The sequence below is a fragment of the Punctularia strigosozonata genome (genome assembly GCF_000264995.1).
Source record: "Punctularia strigosozonata HHB-11173 SS5 unplaced genomic scaffold PUNSTscaffold_2, whole genome shotgun sequence".
NCBI lineage: Eukaryota > Fungi > Basidiomycota > Agaricomycetes > Corticiales > Punctulariaceae > Punctularia > Punctularia strigosozonata.
Genome location: NW_006767434.1, coordinates 1,941,420 through 1,959,418, shown reverse-complemented (window position 1 = coordinate 1,959,418; position 17,999 = coordinate 1,941,420). Strand labels below are relative to the sequence as shown.

General features: G+C 53.7%; 9 protein-coding genes across 9 annotated transcripts; 6 read left to right on the top strand and 3 right to left on the bottom strand.

Annotated features, from left to right (window-relative positions):
- Positions 1 to 380: 380 nt before the first annotated feature.
- Positions 381 to 2,528, bottom strand: PUNSTDRAFT_124455 (uncharacterized protein; the record flags this gene model as incomplete). The annotated part of the gene is made up of 4 exons (XM_007380253.1): positions 381 to 477; positions 526 to 1,328; positions 1,382 to 1,534; positions 1,590 to 2,528. The coding sequence occupies 4 exons, from the start codon at positions 2,526 to 2,528 to the stop codon at positions 381 to 383; spliced, it is 1,992 nt and encodes a 663-aa protein (XP_007380315.1).
- On the bottom strand, positions 2,524 to 3,624 carry PUNSTDRAFT_49994 (Thioesterase/thiol ester dehydrase-isomerase). Its single transcript, XM_007380252.1, has 9 exons — positions 3,537 to 3,624; positions 3,458 to 3,483; positions 3,339 to 3,402; positions 3,270 to 3,282; positions 3,170 to 3,211; positions 2,987 to 3,117; positions 2,859 to 2,924; positions 2,767 to 2,804; positions 2,524 to 2,715 (listed from the first exon to the last, which is right to left on the bottom strand). The coding sequence occupies exons 1-9, from the start codon at positions 3,592 to 3,594 to the stop codon at positions 2,656 to 2,658; spliced, it is 498 nt and encodes a 165-aa protein (XP_007380314.1). The 5' UTR covers positions 3,595 to 3,624; the 3' UTR covers positions 2,524 to 2,655.
- A 110-nt stretch (positions 3,625 to 3,734) lies between these two features.
- On the top strand, positions 3,735 to 5,221 carry PUNSTDRAFT_82104 (Mmp37-domain-containing protein; the record flags this gene model as incomplete). Its single annotated transcript, XM_007380251.1, has 3 exons — positions 3,735 to 4,292; positions 4,350 to 4,914; positions 4,966 to 5,221. The coding sequence occupies 3 exons, from the start codon at positions 3,735 to 3,737 to the stop codon at positions 5,112 to 5,114; spliced, it is 1,272 nt and encodes a 423-aa protein (XP_007380313.1). The 3' UTR covers positions 5,115 to 5,221.
- A 131-nt stretch (positions 5,222 to 5,352) lies between these two features.
- Positions 5,353 to 7,446, top strand: PUNSTDRAFT_97596 (uncharacterized protein). The gene is made up of 4 exons (XM_007380250.1): positions 5,353 to 5,672; positions 5,734 to 5,825; positions 5,881 to 6,752; positions 6,807 to 7,446. The coding sequence occupies exons 1-4, from the start codon at positions 5,463 to 5,465 to the stop codon at positions 7,169 to 7,171; spliced, it is 1,539 nt and encodes a 512-aa protein (XP_007380312.1). The 5' UTR covers positions 5,353 to 5,462; the 3' UTR covers positions 7,172 to 7,446.
- Positions 7,447 to 7,526: 80 nt separating this feature from the next.
- On the top strand, positions 7,527 to 8,543 carry PUNSTDRAFT_49991 (Der1-like protein). The gene is made up of 6 exons (XM_007380249.1): positions 7,527 to 7,671; positions 7,729 to 7,794; positions 7,854 to 7,927; positions 7,991 to 8,084; positions 8,142 to 8,443; positions 8,497 to 8,543. Exons 1-6 carry the CDS (start codon positions 7,582 to 7,584, stop codon positions 8,522 to 8,524), a joined length of 654 nt encoding a protein of 217 aa, XP_007380311.1. The 5' UTR covers positions 7,527 to 7,581; the 3' UTR covers positions 8,525 to 8,543.
- A 636-nt stretch (positions 8,544 to 9,179) lies between these two features.
- PUNSTDRAFT_97588 (alpha/beta-hydrolase) lies at positions 9,180 to 10,333 on the top strand. The gene is made up of 4 exons (XM_007380248.1): positions 9,180 to 9,387; positions 9,444 to 9,591; positions 9,662 to 9,831; positions 9,888 to 10,333. Exons 1-4 carry the CDS (start codon positions 9,217 to 9,219, stop codon positions 10,239 to 10,241), a joined length of 843 nt encoding a protein of 280 aa, XP_007380310.1. The 5' UTR covers positions 9,180 to 9,216; the 3' UTR covers positions 10,242 to 10,333.
- Positions 10,334 to 11,050: 717 nt separating this feature from the next.
- On the top strand, positions 11,051 to 13,169 carry PUNSTDRAFT_61246 (glucosyltransferase; the record flags this gene model as incomplete). Its single annotated transcript, XM_007380247.1, has 9 exons — positions 11,051 to 11,144; positions 11,202 to 11,364; positions 11,415 to 11,589; positions 11,641 to 11,725; positions 11,781 to 11,943; positions 12,003 to 12,527; positions 12,580 to 12,706; positions 12,759 to 12,991; positions 13,040 to 13,169. The coding sequence occupies 9 exons, from the start codon at positions 11,051 to 11,053 to the stop codon at positions 13,167 to 13,169; spliced, it is 1,695 nt and encodes a 564-aa protein (XP_007380309.1).
- PUNSTDRAFT_97583 (uncharacterized protein) lies at positions 13,144 to 14,132 on the bottom strand. The gene is made up of 4 exons (XM_007380246.1): positions 13,707 to 14,132; positions 13,544 to 13,651; positions 13,396 to 13,487; positions 13,144 to 13,343 (listed from the first exon to the last, which is right to left on the bottom strand). Exons 1-4 carry the CDS (start codon positions 14,109 to 14,111, stop codon positions 13,316 to 13,318), a joined length of 633 nt encoding a protein of 210 aa, XP_007380308.1. The 5' UTR covers positions 14,112 to 14,132; the 3' UTR covers positions 13,144 to 13,315.
- Positions 14,133 to 14,478: 346 nt separating this feature from the next.
- PUNSTDRAFT_42253 (uncharacterized protein) lies at positions 14,479 to 17,842 on the top strand (the record flags this gene model as incomplete). The annotated part of the gene is made up of 6 exons (XM_007380245.1): positions 14,479 to 15,690; positions 16,019 to 16,206; positions 16,272 to 16,553; positions 16,625 to 17,203; positions 17,238 to 17,520; positions 17,678 to 17,842. 6 exons carry the CDS (start codon positions 14,479 to 14,481, stop codon positions 17,840 to 17,842), a joined length of 2,709 nt encoding a protein of 902 aa, XP_007380307.1.
- Positions 17,843 to 17,999: the final 157 nt, after the last annotated feature.

Genomic DNA, 17,999 nt, shown 5'->3' with positions numbered 1-17,999 from the left:
TGTACCGAGATCATGGAGGACGATTAAACCAGTTCGATCACCACGACAACGACGTTGCATTGCGAGCACGTGTGGTATGTGGGCGAGGCTCGGGAAAGGGTCGGGGATTGTGCATCTGCGAAAATACAGCGAGGGAGAAATACGATGCCGGAAGGGCGCTGATCTGGGCGACGTTGCCTACGATTTTCGGTCCGGGGGGGGGGGGGTTATAATAACCGGGTTGAACAGTCGCAATTGTAGTATTTCTTCCAAGATATGCGTCCATGTTTTTGATTTTCTCATCTCTACATCAGTCACCATCATCTGCATCATACAGAATACAAGAGCGAGCTAAATATATATTGACATACGCATGTGCCACTACGTGAAAGGCAATCGCGTTATGAGCTTGAGGTGTCAAACATGGAGACAAACTCCCTGAAGACCTTCATCCTGTCGCCAACCTGTCGCCTGGCATTGCATTCTCTAACCTGAAGCCTGGAACACATTATATCAACATGCAAGGCGGAGGTTATGGGGACGTACTTCGTGACTTCACCGGATGCGGACTGGAATTCCACCCATTCCCCATCCACGTCTACATCGAGTATCACGCCATCGAAGAACATGATCTTGAATCGCGCTCCTTGACCCTCGTTTCCCTCCCCGTCATGTCTGATACACCAACCCACCCCAGGAATGAACCGGGAGCTGAGGGTGGCATGCGGGGGCGTCATCGTCAATGACTCATCGAACTTGCAGTGCTCCGAAGAAGTATTGCGTCGCACAGGCGCTTCTCGGCCCAGGACATTCGAAGGCTTAGAGCCTGAGAGTGTACGCGACGTTGAGGGAAGAGTCGGTACTTTGGTGTGTCCGCGGCGACGCGCTGCGGAGGGACCGCATGCTTCGAGCTGCAGACCTAAGTTTTCTGCGGTGGATTGGTCCGCAGCTGCCTGGACCGATTCAACAGCTTCGCAGACGGACATGAAGCTTATCGCCTTCCTCAGTCCGCGTGCTTCAACCTTGTCCAGGTTGGCCCATTCGGATGTCGGAACGGTCGATCCAGACACCAGCAGCAGCGTCTTCTTCTTCCATTCGCCTTCGAGTTTCTGGTCGCGTGAGCTTGGGACGAGTCGCACAATTTCGACGGACGAAAGCGACCTCGACACTCGTATGCGCATCGCGACGTCTTTGCCCTTGGCCGACCGCGGCTCCTTTGCCGTAACGAAACCTTCGCTACTTTTGGCGCATGGATGCCGGTAAGAATCCGCGGAGAATAACACTTCGATGTCGCCTTTGATCCCGTTGCACATGAGGCTGAATTTGATTTCATCCTCGTACATTATGACCTATGTCAGGTAGTCAGAACGGTTGTTCCGAATTTGAAAGCCAAAGTCTTGACCTTTGGAATCCGCTGCTTGACCTGCTCCAAAATCCGGCTCGCGTCATTGTAAATTCTCCAATATCGAGAGGGGAGTACATCAAGTTTGTGTACAGATACCGGTTCTGCGAGGTAGCAAGGTTCCTCAAGATCAGGCGCGGCGTAGACCTTGACCTGTATCGGAAGGGATATGAAGACGACAGCTAGTGTAAGAATGGAAGTGACGCACAACGATACCGGACGGGGCGACTACTAGGACTTCATCGCCTCGGTTTCCCCGCTTGCGCTCTCGCTCCCTGAAGTCGATCATTACGGAGCGAGATGATAGTACCTGTAGTTGCCCATAAACAACATTGTACGTCTGTGGCTTGAGATGCTCAGTCGTGAATGGTATTGGTCGAACGGTCCCGATGGGCATTACGGCTTTGGTCATTTCCGAAGGAACTGCAATTGATGGCACGAACATGTCAGGAAGTGGCGCAGGGTCAGCGGTCAACCCGTCTGCGGTATGTCTATGCGTCCCATTGTCAAGATCGAGCAATTCTTTGAGAGACCTTGCCTTAGCCCGAGCAGGTAGATCTTCGAAACCGTTAGTCGATTCTGGCGGAGAAAGCAGGCAATGTCGGATAACAGGAGGTCGATGTTCATGGTTACGATGTTGATGAAACGACAACGCCTCATCCTGGTCAATGTCTGCTGGAGCAAGCAACGTCGTCGTCCTGGGTAGTGCGTGCCTTACACCAGAGAATGCAGATACTGCCCGAGGCTTGATCACATCTGCCAATTCTGCCGCGAGCGATACGGAGCGCGGCACAGGAGCGGAAAAGAGGCGCCGACAAGGAGCATTCTTCGCAAGCGGCGATGTGCTGGGCAAGCTTGATCCCGACGGCGTGTTCGTTGCTGAGTCGCGTCTCTCCGCTTCGGTCTTGAGGATGCCTTTCAGAGCTTTCTGGCTCTCGGATATTTTGTAACGTTGAGGTATGCGAGGTGCATCGTAGATACCGGTAAGGACGCCTTCTGGCATAGCGTTTATGTCGCGAATCTTGCGTATAGCCCCGATGAAGCGAAGGGTTAATAGGGAATGCTTCAGCTCCCTCCCTCCGAGTTTTGGACCTGCCAGCTTCCCTGTCAATTCTTGTTTGACATATGGTTGACACGCTAATGCCATCGTGAACGCGGTTCCACGTAAGCATGCTCAAGTTCACCCTGAGCGGGCTTCGCGACGATTGCATTCAAGATTTACGCTGGTCTAGGTGACAGAAGTAGCATCAGCACCAGAGAACGGTGTCTTGACATCACTCGACATCTCTGCCCTCGACGATCGTTTCCCCGTCCGCGGAGAACTTGACATCATGCTAGGAGGCAAATGTATAGTCAAGTTTAACGGGGCTGTGCGGATCACTGACCTCGTGTCCAGCAGATTTGCCCACATATTTCGTGTGATCTGATCGCAAATTGTAAGCTCACATACACTGCAGGAATGATCAAGACTGCTCACGACCATAAGCAACCAACTGCCCTTTGGCATCGTAGAAATCGACGCGAGTGTAAGCAAGTGATTTGCCTGGACATTGGTTAGAATTAATGCTTTCACGAGGTTGAACGATGTGCTTGGTGCTACGTTACCTAAACCTATGACCTGCCCCTTGACGTGAAAGGTGTCGCCGACGCGTCCTGCAGGCTTCACGAAGCTTGTTCCAATGTCAACGGATACTCCGGTCATGAATTGGCCTTTGGAACCGACAGCAAGCGATCCGCTGCATCAAGAGGGCGCTTAGCAATGGTCTAAGCAATACATCAGAGACGTACATTGTGTCCGTCAACGACAGAATCAAACCGCCGTGTACTGTGCTTTAATTGGACTGGGTTGAACTGAGCTGCTCAACGTGCACGAGCAGCACGAGCTTACCCAACACGGTTCACTAAAATGGACAGTCGATAACGTGGATTTATCTCTTACGACACGGAATATGCGTACAGTTGTATGGCTCGACCTTCAATGAGGCCTCGACCAAGCCAGGTCTAGCATTCACGATGTTCAACTACGACGAACTTGAGTGGTGCTTCCTAGTCTTGGACTCTCTGAAAGCAACTGACGTTTCCGAAGCAACGAGCATCGTGACCTGAGCATGGGTGAGATCTAATCTATGCAACCAATGCAGCATGCATGGCTTACCGCCATTGTCCAAGAACGATTTCCAGACCCTGCGGGTGTAACGGAGGCAAGCGGCCATTCTTGCCGAGTCCCGACGGGGTTGTGGCTGGAGGCAAGCCGAAGTGACGCGCTCCACCCTCCGCCTCCTTCACATGTCCACCAACCTGCCCTTCGTTCTCCAGTCCAGACCACTACGCTCAACTAATTATTCCTTTTGCAATGTTATCGAACACATCTCGGACATCTTGCCGTACTCTTAGATCGATCGCTGCACGCCATTATGCTACAGAGACCACGACCACCACTCCTTCACACACACCGCATCCACCTCCCCCAAAGACGCACTCGACAACTCCACGGCCTAGAGCTCGGTTCAATCCCGCTCCTCGGACAACCACCGCAAAACCTCCACCGTTCTTGCCATACTTGTCGCCCAACTTTGGTCGCAATCAGTTACTGAACGTCCCCGATGCCACCCGAGCGCTGCTTGAAGACATCGTGCGCCAATTCGATGCTCCAATACGTTATGCATTCGCCTATGGATCGGGCGTATTCGAGCAAGACGGGTACGCGCCTAGGAAGGATCTATCGGAGGGGCCAATGGTTGACTTCATATTCGCCGTCACCCATGCGGATCACTGGCATTATTTGAACATGCACCAGTATCCCGGTCATTATGCGTTCCATTCGCGCATTCTCGGATCCTCCTTCGTGTCGAAAGTGCAGCAAATCAGCCCAGGTGTATGGTTCAATCCGTACGTGCGGATGAACGGTGTCGTACGTGATCCTTTCGCGACGTGATTGTGAAGCTGAGTGTCGACCGACTCCCCGCAGACCATCAAGTATGGCGTGATTACGGTTGACGATCTATGCTCGGACCTGCTGAACTGGAGGACACTGTACACCGCAGGACGTATGCATAAGCCCATCCGCATCATCAAGGACGATGCTCGGGTACGGCTAACGCAACAAGTCAATCTCGTCTCGGCCGTTCGTGCATCGCTCCTCACTCTACCCCCCAATTTCTCGGAGGCAGAACTGTTCGAGCGCATAGCGGGACTGAGCTACCGGGGCGATCCTCGGATGCTGCTTCCTGCGGAAAACCGTGACAAGGTCAAGAACATCGTGCACAAGCAATCACCTCAGTTCAAAGAGTTGTACTACCGGCTGGTGACTGGACTTCCGGGCGTACATTGGGCGGCGAATTCGACGCACATCGAGCAGGATACGTCCCCGCAGGCTCGCGCGCTGCACCTGCGTAAACTGCCTTCGAACCTTCTCGCAAGGCTAACCAGCCATTATGCTGCAAACCCTTCCATCCCTTCCAAGGAAGCCGACGAAGCGGTCTACTGGACAAAGCTAGCGGGCGATGAGAATATCCCGACCGTTCTGCAGGATGGTACGTTTCTTCTGCATATGACCACTCGACCGCATTCTGACTAAACAGCAGAGATCGACAAGATTGTACGCTATCCTGCTGTCGTGCAAACGGCGAAGGGCATTGTTTCGGCCGGCGTCTTGAAGAGCGCTCGGTACGTAGGTGGAAAGGTTGGCAAGTGGTTGAAGGGGTCAAGCAGCGCAAAACAGGCATCCCCATAGCATCTGTCTGGCGATATTCCAGGATACACACTACCCCCCGAGCACAACAACTCTGTATTGATAGTCCATGTAACCGTCCATGTAACCTCACTATAATCGACAACTGCCTCGAGGCACGCTGCGGTTCCTGATGGACGCGACGGTCGCACAGTCACGGTACCGAATTGATCAACGCGGGATGTTGTTCCGCTCGGTATTCTATTTGTACTCAACTTTCCTCCAGTCCGTCCCGAGTAGCCCCTTTCAAACTAGTTGTCGTTTGCTTTTCTTGCTTGTGCCTACCTTTCTTATCCTGTATATTCCTGAAGCCTCACCTGTTTCACCTTCCTCAAGTTCCCCTTGACGCTCATGTCGGATCACCCGCCGTCGTCACCATCGGACGCTGCCCCTACCAATGGCGTCGACGTCGAGGGGCAGGCCCCTCCCAGCCCCGGCGAGGGTGCGCTGTCGCCCTCGTCACACTCGGTGCCCTTGACGAGGACGGTCGCCATGATCAAGACGCACGCGCTTCATCACCGCTTTGACATCGAAACCCGAATCTCCGAGGCAGGCTTCGAGGTGAAATGAACGCCCACCACGTGTATATCCTGCCTTCTGGCTGCTGACGGGTTCCTGTCAGGTCCTGAAGGAGCGCCAAATGGAGTTCGACACGGACACGGACCCGGAGACGTTGTACGAGCTCTTCGGCGAGGACGCGGAATCGTTCAGAGAGTGCGCTCCTTCCGTTCCGTCTCCCCCGCGCGGATTATCCTGACGTGGAACATAGGGGCCCGGTATGGGTGTACGTCTTGGAGCGGAGGCGCGCAGTCGAAATGCTGCAAGGTCTCATGGGGCCCCCTGTTCCGGAAATCGCCCGCCAGAACGCTCCCAACTCCCTTCGCGCTCTCTACGGTATCGACGCACAGCAGAACGCCATCATGGGCTCATCCGACGACGAGACTGCGGAAATCCAGATCGCATCCTTGTTCGCGTCTTCCCCACCCTTCCCCACCACGGAGCTTCCCGACGTCGATAAGAACGGCACCATAAACTCCCTTTCGTCTTCTGTGCTGTCCGCCCTCCGGGGAGCGAATGCCTCTGCCACGGGCACAAGCGAGCAAAGCCGGTCAAGCACGAATGCAAACGGTAAACCACTCTTCCGCGCTCGGCCCATCCCTGCCACCATCGACAAGCCAGATATCGTCCCCCGCACAACCCGCGCGGCGGCCCTGCGTGCTGGAATCGCTGTCGAGAAAGATAATGGACCGTCGAAGCCTCGCGCGCCCGTCTCCAAGGAGCGCGAAGCCCAGATGTTCGCGGATGTGCCTGGGTACGGCTACCGCAGCGAGAAATTCAAGGTCGCCTCTACAGCTGCCCCTAAGGTTGCTCCTCGCATGTCTCGGGCGGCTGCGCTGAGGATGGGTCTCAAACCTGAAGAATCGCCATCTCGAGCGAAACCGAGGCCTTCGAGCTTCGCTGCCCCCGTTAACGTCACAAAGCTTGCCCCGAAGACTGGGACATTTGATGGCGTGCCGGGACACAAGCGCCGCGAGACCATCACGGTAGCGAGCGTGAAAGCGCCGACAGTTGCTCCTAGGTTGAATAAGGCCGCTTCGCTGCGCGCTCAGAAGGAGGCCGCGCCGCCTTCCTCATTCAATTGTGAGTTGTATCACTGCCTGCGATACGTCAGATCACTGAACAACTCGCTCGCAGTCCGTGGATCGAGCCAGGCCCCCTCATCGCGCTCATCTTCTCGCGCGTCTATAGGCGGCCCCCGCCCATCGACCTCGTCGGGGGGGAATTATATTGCTCGACCAGCCTCCGTCTCGCGGACTGCTTCACAGACGTCCACCACGTCCGGAACATCGTCGCTCGACGGGCACAAGCGTGCGATCAGCAGTGCCGCAACTTCAACGTCTACTGTTGACAAGCCGAAGCCGAAGCCCCGCCCAAGCAGCCTTCAAGCACCGACGATGGCACCGAGGCAGAATAAGGCCGCATTACTACGCGCAGCAAAAATGGAGGCGGAAGCTGCGAAGAACAAGGCCAAGCCCGGACCCCGTGCTGTCTGGGCCTGAACGATAAACACTACAATCCGTATACCAGACATCAATTTCTCCTACGATCATCTCCTAGAGATATCGCGTGGCGGACCCCTTCACTATTTGGAAGACGCCTCGCGCTGGCTCCGTATATCTTGCGTCTTGTGTTTCATAGTTCGCCTCTAATATTGGGTGTGTTGCTTGGGCTGTGCGTATTTTCCCTATCTATCTCGAACTCAGGTCGGACAAAGACCCACTGTATGCCTACTCCCTATGTTCTTTGCACATATGTTTCAAATCAAGAATACCTTGCGTGGCTTTGCTTTACAACGTTAACGTTTTCGACTCATATTAGCACGCCGGTGGCTATGCTGGACGTGTCCTGGCCACGTCTGTCCCCGACACCGCGAACTCGTAGCGCTCACCGAGCGCTCACATAGCTTACTATGCCAGTTGGGATCGAAGCTTGGGTCACTCAAATACCTCCTGTAACTCGCGGGTGGTTGGCGCTTTGCGTACTCACGAGCTTGGCTGTGGTATGTACGAGCCCATGGCCCCTAACTGCTGACCATCAGCTCACCGGCTGTGTCCAGCAATGTCAGTTGGTCACACCACTGCAGCTGTACTTTAGCTTCAAGTCAGCTTTTGTCAATAGCCAGGTTCGTATTGTTTCTCTCGTTTCAAAGCCTTACAAAGCCTTATACTCACAACCCCATAGCCATGGCGGGCAGTCACAACTTTCTTCTATTTCGGTCCAATATCGCTGGACTTTGTCTTCCACCTCTTCTTCTTGTACGTCTAATTGTCGACCTCCACCATACTTGTCTTGTTCTCTGATTACCTTACAATCATCAGCATGCGGTATAGCCGTTATCTAGAAGAATCCTCTTTCGCAAATCGCAAGGCGGACTACTTCTGGTTATTGCTTCAATCATCTGTCCTCCTCCTGGTATATAATCCAGTCGATCGGCGTGAAAGGAACTCACGATGCTGAGTACTATCGTAGCTGATGTCTCCTCTTTTCAACCTCCCATTTCTCTCGTCTCCTCTTGCGTTCGTCCCAATCTACCTCTGGTCAAGACGGCACCCATCCACCCCCATATCGCTGTTCGGGATTGTCACCATCACCGCGCCGTACCTCCCATTAGCCCTTGTCGGATTCTCGTGGATATTGAATGGCACCTGGAGAGCGGCCGCTGGCGACCTCATGGGATGCGCTGTCGGGCACATAGGGTGGTTCATCCGCGATGTTTGGACGCGTGAGATGATGGGCGGCCCGTCGGTCTTCAGCGAGGCGCCTCCCAGATTGTGAGTTTGCCATTATGAAAGTTACGAAAGCTGGTGATCAACCTATCATGCAGAAAACGTCTCTTTGGTGAAAACTACTAGCTAGACATCTGTAACATCACATGCACGACCCAATACTAACTGGAAAAAAAGGCGGGTGCCCCCCGCCTTCACCTTCGCTTGCATTGCCATTGCACGAGTAGATCGCATTAATATTCTTAAAAAAAGAGTTTGACACGGTAAAAGCGCAACGCCACGAACTTAGCACCGCCACGGTTGCTGATGCTTACTAATTACCGGCATCCGAGATACCTGAGCTTGCTCAGGTAATCTGCATACTGCTACATACATCGCCACCAGCACGTCAACCCGCAGCAATATCAACTGGGTTTACAGCTGAGCTTCGGCCTATCGCTAGCCTCAGAACGGTTAGTACGCATGCGAAACGTCCGAATGGAAACACTGACTACCCTTGACTAGGCGAGCAGTCTTCAGACCTCCCTACCATCCGGCCTGTATCTCTGTCGCCTTGGCCGTACTCCATGACGTCACCTGCCATGCGAGGGAATGTTTAACTTCCTCCTTACCAAGCTTTAGATCTACTCACGTAAGCCCCAAGGCCGCGCAAGCATCGTAGTAAGCACAAAGTAAGCAACGGATTCCAATTTCGGCTGCCAAGATATTCGACAACGCTGATCGCTTTAGCGCTAGAAATATGAAAAAGTATAAAGGTCAGTTTTCGTCCATAACCCGAACAGCCCGGAGGACGCCTGATATTCTTTGAGCTTGGAAGAATGTTGGACTCTGTACGGGTTGTTACCTCAAGCGATGGAACGAAGATCTGCACCTACTCCGCCGGCGACCCTTCTCGTCCTGCTGTTGTTCTCATTCCCGGGTTCTGCTGCACGGCCCTCGCCTTCGAAAAGCAGTTGCGTGACCCAGAACTGACGGCTCATCTTTATCTGGTGCCTGATATCAGCGTTCGAGGGTAAGAGACTGCATCGCTCATGCTGGACTGTAGATCGCGTACGACCCTCGTGGTCACGGTCGAAGCGGTGCGCCGTCTGACGAGGCTGCATATGTCTCACAGCGACATGCAGAAGACTTCAAGGCCATCCATGACGCATACGGTCTGGAGAAACCCGTCGTGTTTGGTTGGAGTCTTGGAGGTGAGCCTACCGCAGTAGCCTACAGCTTGCAATCATCGTGAGTGCAAGGTACTGACCTATTGCTCTGCAGCCATCGTTCCGGCTGATATTGTGAAATACTACGGCGCGGACATAATCGCAGGCGTGATCGTGGCCGCAGGGCTTCCGTACATCAGCATGCACCCCGAGGTTGTACATCCTGTCATAGTGAACACTGTTGCCCCCTACATTTTGAGCGAAGAAGTGGACTCTTTCTCCAAGGTACGTCTTCAATCGTATGCCTACCAAGCCCATCTTCTGATCGGCGCGGGGTGTAGGGATGCGTTGCGTTCGTCGAGTCCTGTTTTGCGGACCCAGAGCGCGATTTGCCGTACGACACTAAGCTCGCGTGGATGGGTGCCATCGCGGGCATGAACCCCGTCGCGCGGCGGTACCTCATCACCCGCACCCAAGACGAGACGGCGCTTCTGGCGGCAAGCGACAAGCTCCCGTATCTCGTACTGCATGGTGACAAGGACCAACACCTCATATGGGAAAAGGTTCAGCAATCCATGAAGGCGCGGTTCAACAAATCCGAGTTCGTGTTGATGCGAGGTGCGGGACATGCGTTATTTTATGAACGACCGGAGGAGGTGAACAAGGCGATTCTGGAGTTTGTAAGTAAGTTCTAGCTTGTAGCTATCCTGACATCGCATTGTCGCCCTGTGCTTCATAGTAATAAGTGGCAGTGGATTCGATTCAGTACAGTACAAATCGTCTGAAGAGCCACTATAGTCCCGCCAGTTAGCTGTCACGGTGTGAACAGAGCTGTGAATGCGGCTGACCGGCCCTGGTCTAGCACGTGAAAAGGGTGCTTCGCACTGTTACCAGCAGGCCGTCACGATTTCCGTGTAGCCGTAGGCAGCTGTTAGTTGCACGTTGACCACACTCCTCTGCCGGGCAATCATGTCCGACCTGAAGCTAAATATTGCCATTGAAGCATCACATAGACGACAAAGGAGGACATCAGTCGCGTCCCAGGTTTCCAATACCTCGTCCCAGTTCACCAACGCTGGTCCGTCTGTATTATCCAAGCGCAGGTCAACGAGTAGCGTCAAAAGCTTCGGGTTAGTGGCCATTGGACTGTAGCTAGCATCTCACTGCAACATAGCTGGATAGGTCGGAGACCGACCGGTCAGAAATCTACGCCCCTGTACCGCGCCGTCATCACATCCAGTCCTCCGAAACGCGGCGCTGGCTAGATGCGCAGCCCGCGTCTTTCTCCCGCCCGACATCTCCGCTTGCCTCACGCCAGCCAGGCAGCGAGGCGTCAGGATTGCCTCCGAGTCCTCTGACACGCCGCCGCCGGAGTGAACATCGATATTCAGGCTTCGGGTCCTTCCCCAGCTTGTTACACCAGGCGTCTCTGGACCATATTTCGGAGCAAGAGCCTAAGCATGCAACTTCGCAGGATGGCATGGGCCGGAGATGGGTGCGCTGGATGCACGAAGAGGGCTTCAGGTCGTGGGTAGTCCCCACTGCCGTCACCGCTGCTGTCCTGTATAAGTGGTGTATAGGCTTGGGCTCATATTCAGGTGTGCGACCCTGCCACAATGTATACACTGCACGACTGCTTAACGATGTCTCGACAGGGCAAGCAACGCCTCCGATGTACGGCGACTATGAAGCTCAGAGACATTGGATGGAGTTAACCATCCATCTGCCTATATCCCAATGGTACAAATACGACCTCGAATACTGGGGTCTTGACTACCCGCCTCTCACTGCCTATATCTCGTGGTTTTTTGGCATACTGTTCGTGAAGTGCCTTTCGCTCGGTATTATCAAGGTTGACGTCAGTTTAGTGGTTCACGGATTAATCCTTCGTGGTTTGCCTTGGACAAATCAAGGGGTATCGAAACCGGTGGCAGCAAGTTGTTCATGAGAGTTTCCGTGCTGATAGCGGATACGCTCATCTATGTTCCTTCTTTGGTCATGCTCATTCGGACATGGCACGCCCAACGGTCCACCCGTACACAGGTAAGGCGCTCATAACTCTTGCGTCTCAAGTCTGAACGGCGCACGTGATAGAATCTCGCGCTACTGGTACTGTTGTTCCATCCTGCGTTGCTCCTGGTCGATTTCGGGCACTTTCAGTACAACTCGGTAATGCTTGGTCAGTCTGCAGTCCGTGTGTTGCATCGAAACAGACCGGCCTAACCCCGCCTCAGGTTTCGCTGTATTTGCAATGAACTTCTTCGTGACAGGCCATGATTTGCTTGGTGCTATATGCTTCGTCTTGTCCCTGGGATTCAAGCAAATGGCTCTGTACTACGCGCCTGCCATCGGCGCATACTTGCTTAGCAAATGCCTTTACCTCGGTCTTAGTCAAGGGTCAGTCAAATGGCAGTACCTGCTCTGAATAACCTTGCCTGATTTGGTGACCGCCTTAGGTTCTCCCTGTTTGTGCGCCTCGCGGTTGTCACTACACTCTCATTCTTGGTCCTTTTCTCTCCCTGGCTACCGCCCTTCGCCTCGCTCTTCTCCATCGCGGACCCTGTCACCCGCATCTTCCCATTCAATCGTGGTCTGTTCGAAGATAAAGTCGCCAACTTCTGGTGCGCGTCCGACGTCGTCCTGAAGTGGCGCCGGTGGGTGTCCAAGGAAACGCTGGTCAGATTATCTGCCGGATTGACCGCCATCGGCTTCGCGCCGGCCGTCATAGGCCTGATATATGGCGGGTGGGTGATGAGCGGGCTCGGACGCGGAGATGGGACGCGTGCGAAGTCGCCGACGCTACAGCTGCTGCCTTACGCGCTGTTGACGTCTTCCATGTCATTCTTTCTATTCTCATTTCAGGTTCACGAGAAGACTATCTTACTACCTCTTATGCCGCTTACGCTCCTTCTGTCCGGCTCGACGCCAGACTCCGCTACCTACGAGATCGGAGCGTTAGTGAACAATGTTGCTGTATTCAGGTACGTCATGATTATACGCCACGGGGATCGGCGATATTCATCTCCTACATAGTATGTGGCCACTGCTGAGACGAGATGGGCTCGCGGTGCAATACGTTGCGCTCCTTGTCTTTTGGAATCGACTCATCGGCAACAATCCCTTCCGTAAACCGCAATCACTGTTTCATTACTTATCCCTGGTCAGTCCCTATGACGACTTTCGTAGGTTGACCATTATTAATGAAAACACAGGTCATCTACTCTGGCGCCGTCATTTTACATGCTCTGGAACTATTGGTGACGCCTCCTGCTCGGTACCCGGACCTCTTCCCGGTGCTGAACGTCCTTCTCTCAACACCCATCTTCGGCTTAACTTGGTTATGGAGCATCAAGCGTGGCGTCGAAGTCTCTTGGGCCATGGGTGGCCTTGGCACGCGGAAATCCGGGCTCGACAAGAAGCTCGACGACAAGTCAGACAGCGCGGTGTCTACCAGCAAGGCGAACGGATCTGCCTTCGGGAGCGGAATCGGGAGGCATGTCACCGGAGCGCGGACGCAGAGCTTGGGCTTCGCTCAAGGTAGGCGTAGGCCACAGTTCAGGGCCGCCAGTGTCGATTACGCTACTAGCGGGCCAGCGTCGGATATACCCAGTTCTCGACCGTGAACTGATCGATTCCCTGGTGCTTCGCATATATTCGTCATGTACACATATCGTATGGATACATCTTCAGAACTGTGATGATCTGATCCTGGTTGAAATTACAAAGCAATCTTGCAGAAAAAAATATAGAATGACGCTGAATTGGGTTACTATAATGAATAAGGGACGATGTGGCAACTACAGCGACATTCAGATTTTGAATGCAGACGAAAAACTGTCTGAAACTGACCCGAGCATGCCACGTCCACCCCAACCTTGTCTCGGAGTGAAACTGAGTACAAGCGTTGTTTCCTGTCTTAACACTTTGATCATCAGTGCACGCTGCGTGGAAGGTGAGTGATGCGGCTATCTGAATATGGGTGTCGAATTCTACTCACATTCTCATTGGCTTGCACGACTTGAGCCAGCGGCTGCAACGACGAAGTGGTGAACGACGACTTGGTCAAGGTCCCAAACTTGAGTACGAGGTCATCTCGTTGCAAGCCCTTTGTCACCTCATCTTCAGCAAAGAACCCACACATTACCATGAAGCAAACGCACGGCTGCAGCAGCCGGAGAACCCGGTGCGACACCATCCACCCGCGCGAACGGTTGTAGCTCCGGACCTGCACTCGCTGACGCATCAGCCGCGACTTCAGCAGGTTCCGGCGCGGGGGGTGCTTTTGCATACACCACCGCTAGCGCCTTCGCGATGTCGTCCATGATGTCTCGAAGGTCGTTTCTCAGCTCTATAATCCGTACACGGGCTTGCCGCACGGCCCAGACATCTAGATCAGCGCGAGGAAAGCCTTCGCGATCGACGAGAGGCGTGTTCATGGTCGCGTTGCCGTTGGCTGCGAGGATGGACAGTTGCGCCTCGATTTCTGCTTCGATACCGTCCTTTCGTGCCATGAGCGCGCGTGCAGCTTCGGCAGGCGCAGTGGATTCCGGTATGGTGAAGCCCATGTTAATGCGAGTATGCTCAGTATAAGTAGTGGATCATGAAAGGAGCCATATGAATGAATGTCAGCTCAGACGCGTAAGCATTAATATTTGACCGCGGGAGTAAAGCAGGTCCTCGTTGATCGTCCTTCCTGCCACCACGTTGGGTGCACACTAGGCGCACAAACACCTTACAATGATGATTGGGGAACTGACAACGCTCGCAAGTGGGAAAAGCAGTCAGGCCCGCTATCACATATGATTGATGATCAAGGCGTCGCATCTGTCGTCCCTCGTGCTTTATATCTTCTCGGGGCCGTCATCAAACGAAGCTACTCATGCCGCCGCGCAAACCTACTCAAATATTGAAAGATGGACAACAGTGCTCGCTATGACTTCCGCTCATACGGTCATGCCGTTGCCAACAGATGTCCTGCTCATGGTTCTCGAACGTCTCGACTTCAAACTCTCCCCGTCGCCCACCCTCATGAACGACATGCACGCCCATAATAGTCATTCAGCTCTGGATTCGCATAGTTTGCGAGCGTTTAGCGAGGTGTGCAAATTGTGGGCATCCCTGGCACAGCCTTTGCTGTTCCGCCACGTCGTATTGCACAGGGCAAGACAGGTTTATAGGTTTCTTGCTGCGACCAAGAGCTCGACGAAACGCGGCAGGCAACTGAGGGCAGCAGTATGCAGAATCACGATCTACCTTGGCTCCGAAACATCCTTCCGCGCGGAACTATACGGCATGGGTTATCTTCAGCAGAAGTATTTGACGGAACGTCCCAACTCAAGAGAATTCAGCAAACTACTGCGGTCGTGGCCTCCGTCGAGCCTATACCAACTCTGCGTGTTGTCCGTCAAGGGAAAGCCTGGATCGCCCCTCTCTACGATCGAGGCACAGCGGGATACATTCGGGCTTGACAAAAACGAAATGAAGAGAATCAAAAAGGCGCTGTCTGTTACCTGCCTTACGCTTCACTCATGTTCGGAGAAACCCGATCTCACCCCCTGGGAGCTGCTCCCCTTGTTCGCACCTACGGTCCGGTCGCTGGCTCTCATCGGAACAGGGCGCCTACCGGACTACAATGGGCCGGCGCTTTCAGAACTTCGCCTGACCGAGTTCATCTGGACGAAACCGGACCCCGGTGGTTGGAACTTCGTTCCTCGTCTGCTCTCCAATTCTATCGGCCATTTGAAGTCACTCGAGATACACGGGCGGAAGGTTCACGTTGGCGAAGTTGTCCGGCAGCACCGAACGGACCTCGAGTCGCTCCGTTTGAGTCGCTTGAGTGCCTCCAAGTTCCCTGCCCAAATCTGGTCGGAGTTTCCTAGGCTTAAGGAGTTGATCTTAGAGAAGGTCTCGGATTATTCTGCCTCCGGTCAGGGGAGGTCATTGCTATCCCTTCCGACGACATTACAGCATTTGGCAGTGGACGGGCTGCAAGGTTTCGAGGAGAGCAAGGAAAATTTGGGGGTTTTTTTGGCGGTCGTACGACGCCTGCCCAATTTACGCGCAGTTACGGTCACGGAAAAGGACGCTCGTATCATAGCGGTTGAGTGTACAAGACGTGGTATCGAGGTCCGAACTGCGTACTGGGTCAGTGAACTTGGTATCATCTGCACGATGCTGTCGCTAAACACACTCGCTGCTTCCATGTTACTCAGCCATACGATTGCTTGGGATCGGGCGTGTATCCTCGATTTCGCATGGTGAATATCAGCCGCGATCATTAGCAATTTCGAGCTCGAATCGGCATGTATACCTGTGGAACGGTACTCCCTCACCGTTTCGAGTTGAGGCACCCTTAGATTGGGCCCCGTAGATGAGTGGGAGCGGCGTTACAAAGATATCACACATCGGCGGTACACATGGTTCGACACAAGTTCAGCGAAGATTGCCTCGGTCTCGAACATGTCTTTTGCAGTTGTCCCTCTACTCGCATCGTATCGTTGGGTCGTGGGGCCCTTCCTTCAAGTCACCAGATGTCTGGTCTGTGTGCACAGTGTACCGAGCGCAGCCCCCAATGACACATACCTGTGTCATCAGTAACGGGAAAGCAGTATTGATCATTTCAAAGGATTGGTCCGGCGGGGGTGAGGGCGTTAATTCCCGGTGTGCTCGGACATACATGAGTCCGCATGTGAACTTGCCCGATAGTATATGAGCCATTGCGATAGGGCGAGCATCATCGTTCTGCGCACCTTTGGCCTCTCGCCTGTCGTCATGAGTAAACGATGGCCGGAGGACCTTCTCTTCATGATACTCGGACATCTTGACTTCGAACTACAAGATGCAGTGTCGCCCATCGGCAGCCCAAATATGATGCATGGATACAACGGCGATCCTGTTCTAGACCTCCGCCCGCTGCGAGCCTTCAGCGAAGTTTGCCGGCTGTGGGCGGCACTGGCAGCCTCTACAGTCTACTCTTCCGCCACGTCGTTTTGTCCACAAGGAAACAAGTCCGTCGCTTTCAAGCGACTGTAACGAATTTGACGGAGCGCGGGAGATGGCTCAGAGGACCTGTTTGCAGAATGACAATCCACGTTGGCAACGAGCGAACTTCGTCGGAAATGCGGACCAACGCGGACGTCGGAGACGAAGTCAGTTCACCAGATGACTTGTCTAGGCGTCCCAACACGAGAGACCTTGTGGAAACCTTGCAGTCATGCCCTCGCCACCTTTACCACCTCTGTGTAAAATCGATGAAAGGGCAGGACAACTCTCAAGGGATAGCTTTGTTCTCCCTTGATGAGGAGGTGTTGATGCAGCTCACTGCGCCCCCTGTCATTGAATATCTCACCATTGCTACATGGGCAGATGATGGAGACCGCACACCTTGGCAGCTCCTCCCCATATTTGCATCTACGATTCACGGCCTCGCACTCATCGGCGGGGGTCGCATACCGGACTACGACGGATCACCGCTTCCCCAGCTCCGGCTCAAGGAGTTTACTTGGATGAAAACACGCTTAGCAGGCTGGCACACCGTCACGCCTCTTATTCTCGCGAGCTCCGTCGGCCATCTAAAGTCCCTTGAAATACGAGGGCCGAAGGTTCCGGTAGGGAGGTTGCTCCGCCAGCACAGAAATTACCTCGAGTCCCTCCGTTTGTTCGTGATGAATCCAACGGCATTCCCTCCCCAGAGCTGGTAGAAAAAAAAAATACCCGCGGCTCAAGGAGCTTATCCTCAATAATGTATGGGATTATTCAGCCGCAAGCCAAGGACCTTCTCTGCTCTCCCTGCCAGAAACGCTGCAGCATTTGGCAGTAGACGCGTTGCAGATGAACAAGGAGAACCTGGATCTTTGGTTGGAGATCATCAGACGCCTGCCGCACCTGCGCGTGGTCACGGTCTCTGACGGCGAGTCTCCGATCATGAAGGCGGAGTGTGCAGTGAGGAACATCGATCTACAGTCTGAATTTTGGGTGAGCAGTCTGTGTTCTGGCCAGATTGAGAAAGCTGACCTAGTAAGAAAGCCATATGATTGCGTTGAAACAAGTGATTGGCCACGTTATCGCATTGCCAATGTCAATCGCGATCATTAATAGCCCGTGCGTGGTTATGGAACCGATACGTATCAAGATGCGGGCCCGAACAGTGCGAATGGAAGCAGGCAGTCAAAATATACATGAGGACCAAGGCAAAAATCCTAGTGCGCCCGACGAGAAATGCGATGATTGGTCCCTACTGGGCATTATCGGGACTTCTATAGAGCAACTCGGTCGAGTAATTTGGTCCTGTGGGTGACAATTAAACGGCTTGTTATTTCCGCATGATCAAGTGCCAATCCGTCCTCGAGCCGGTGAGCGAAGTGAGCAATCAGTCTGTCACGTAGTACAGACGGGGCGAGATCAGTATTGTTAGGATCGCCCCCGATGGAACACGGGCAAGAAAACTGGAGCAA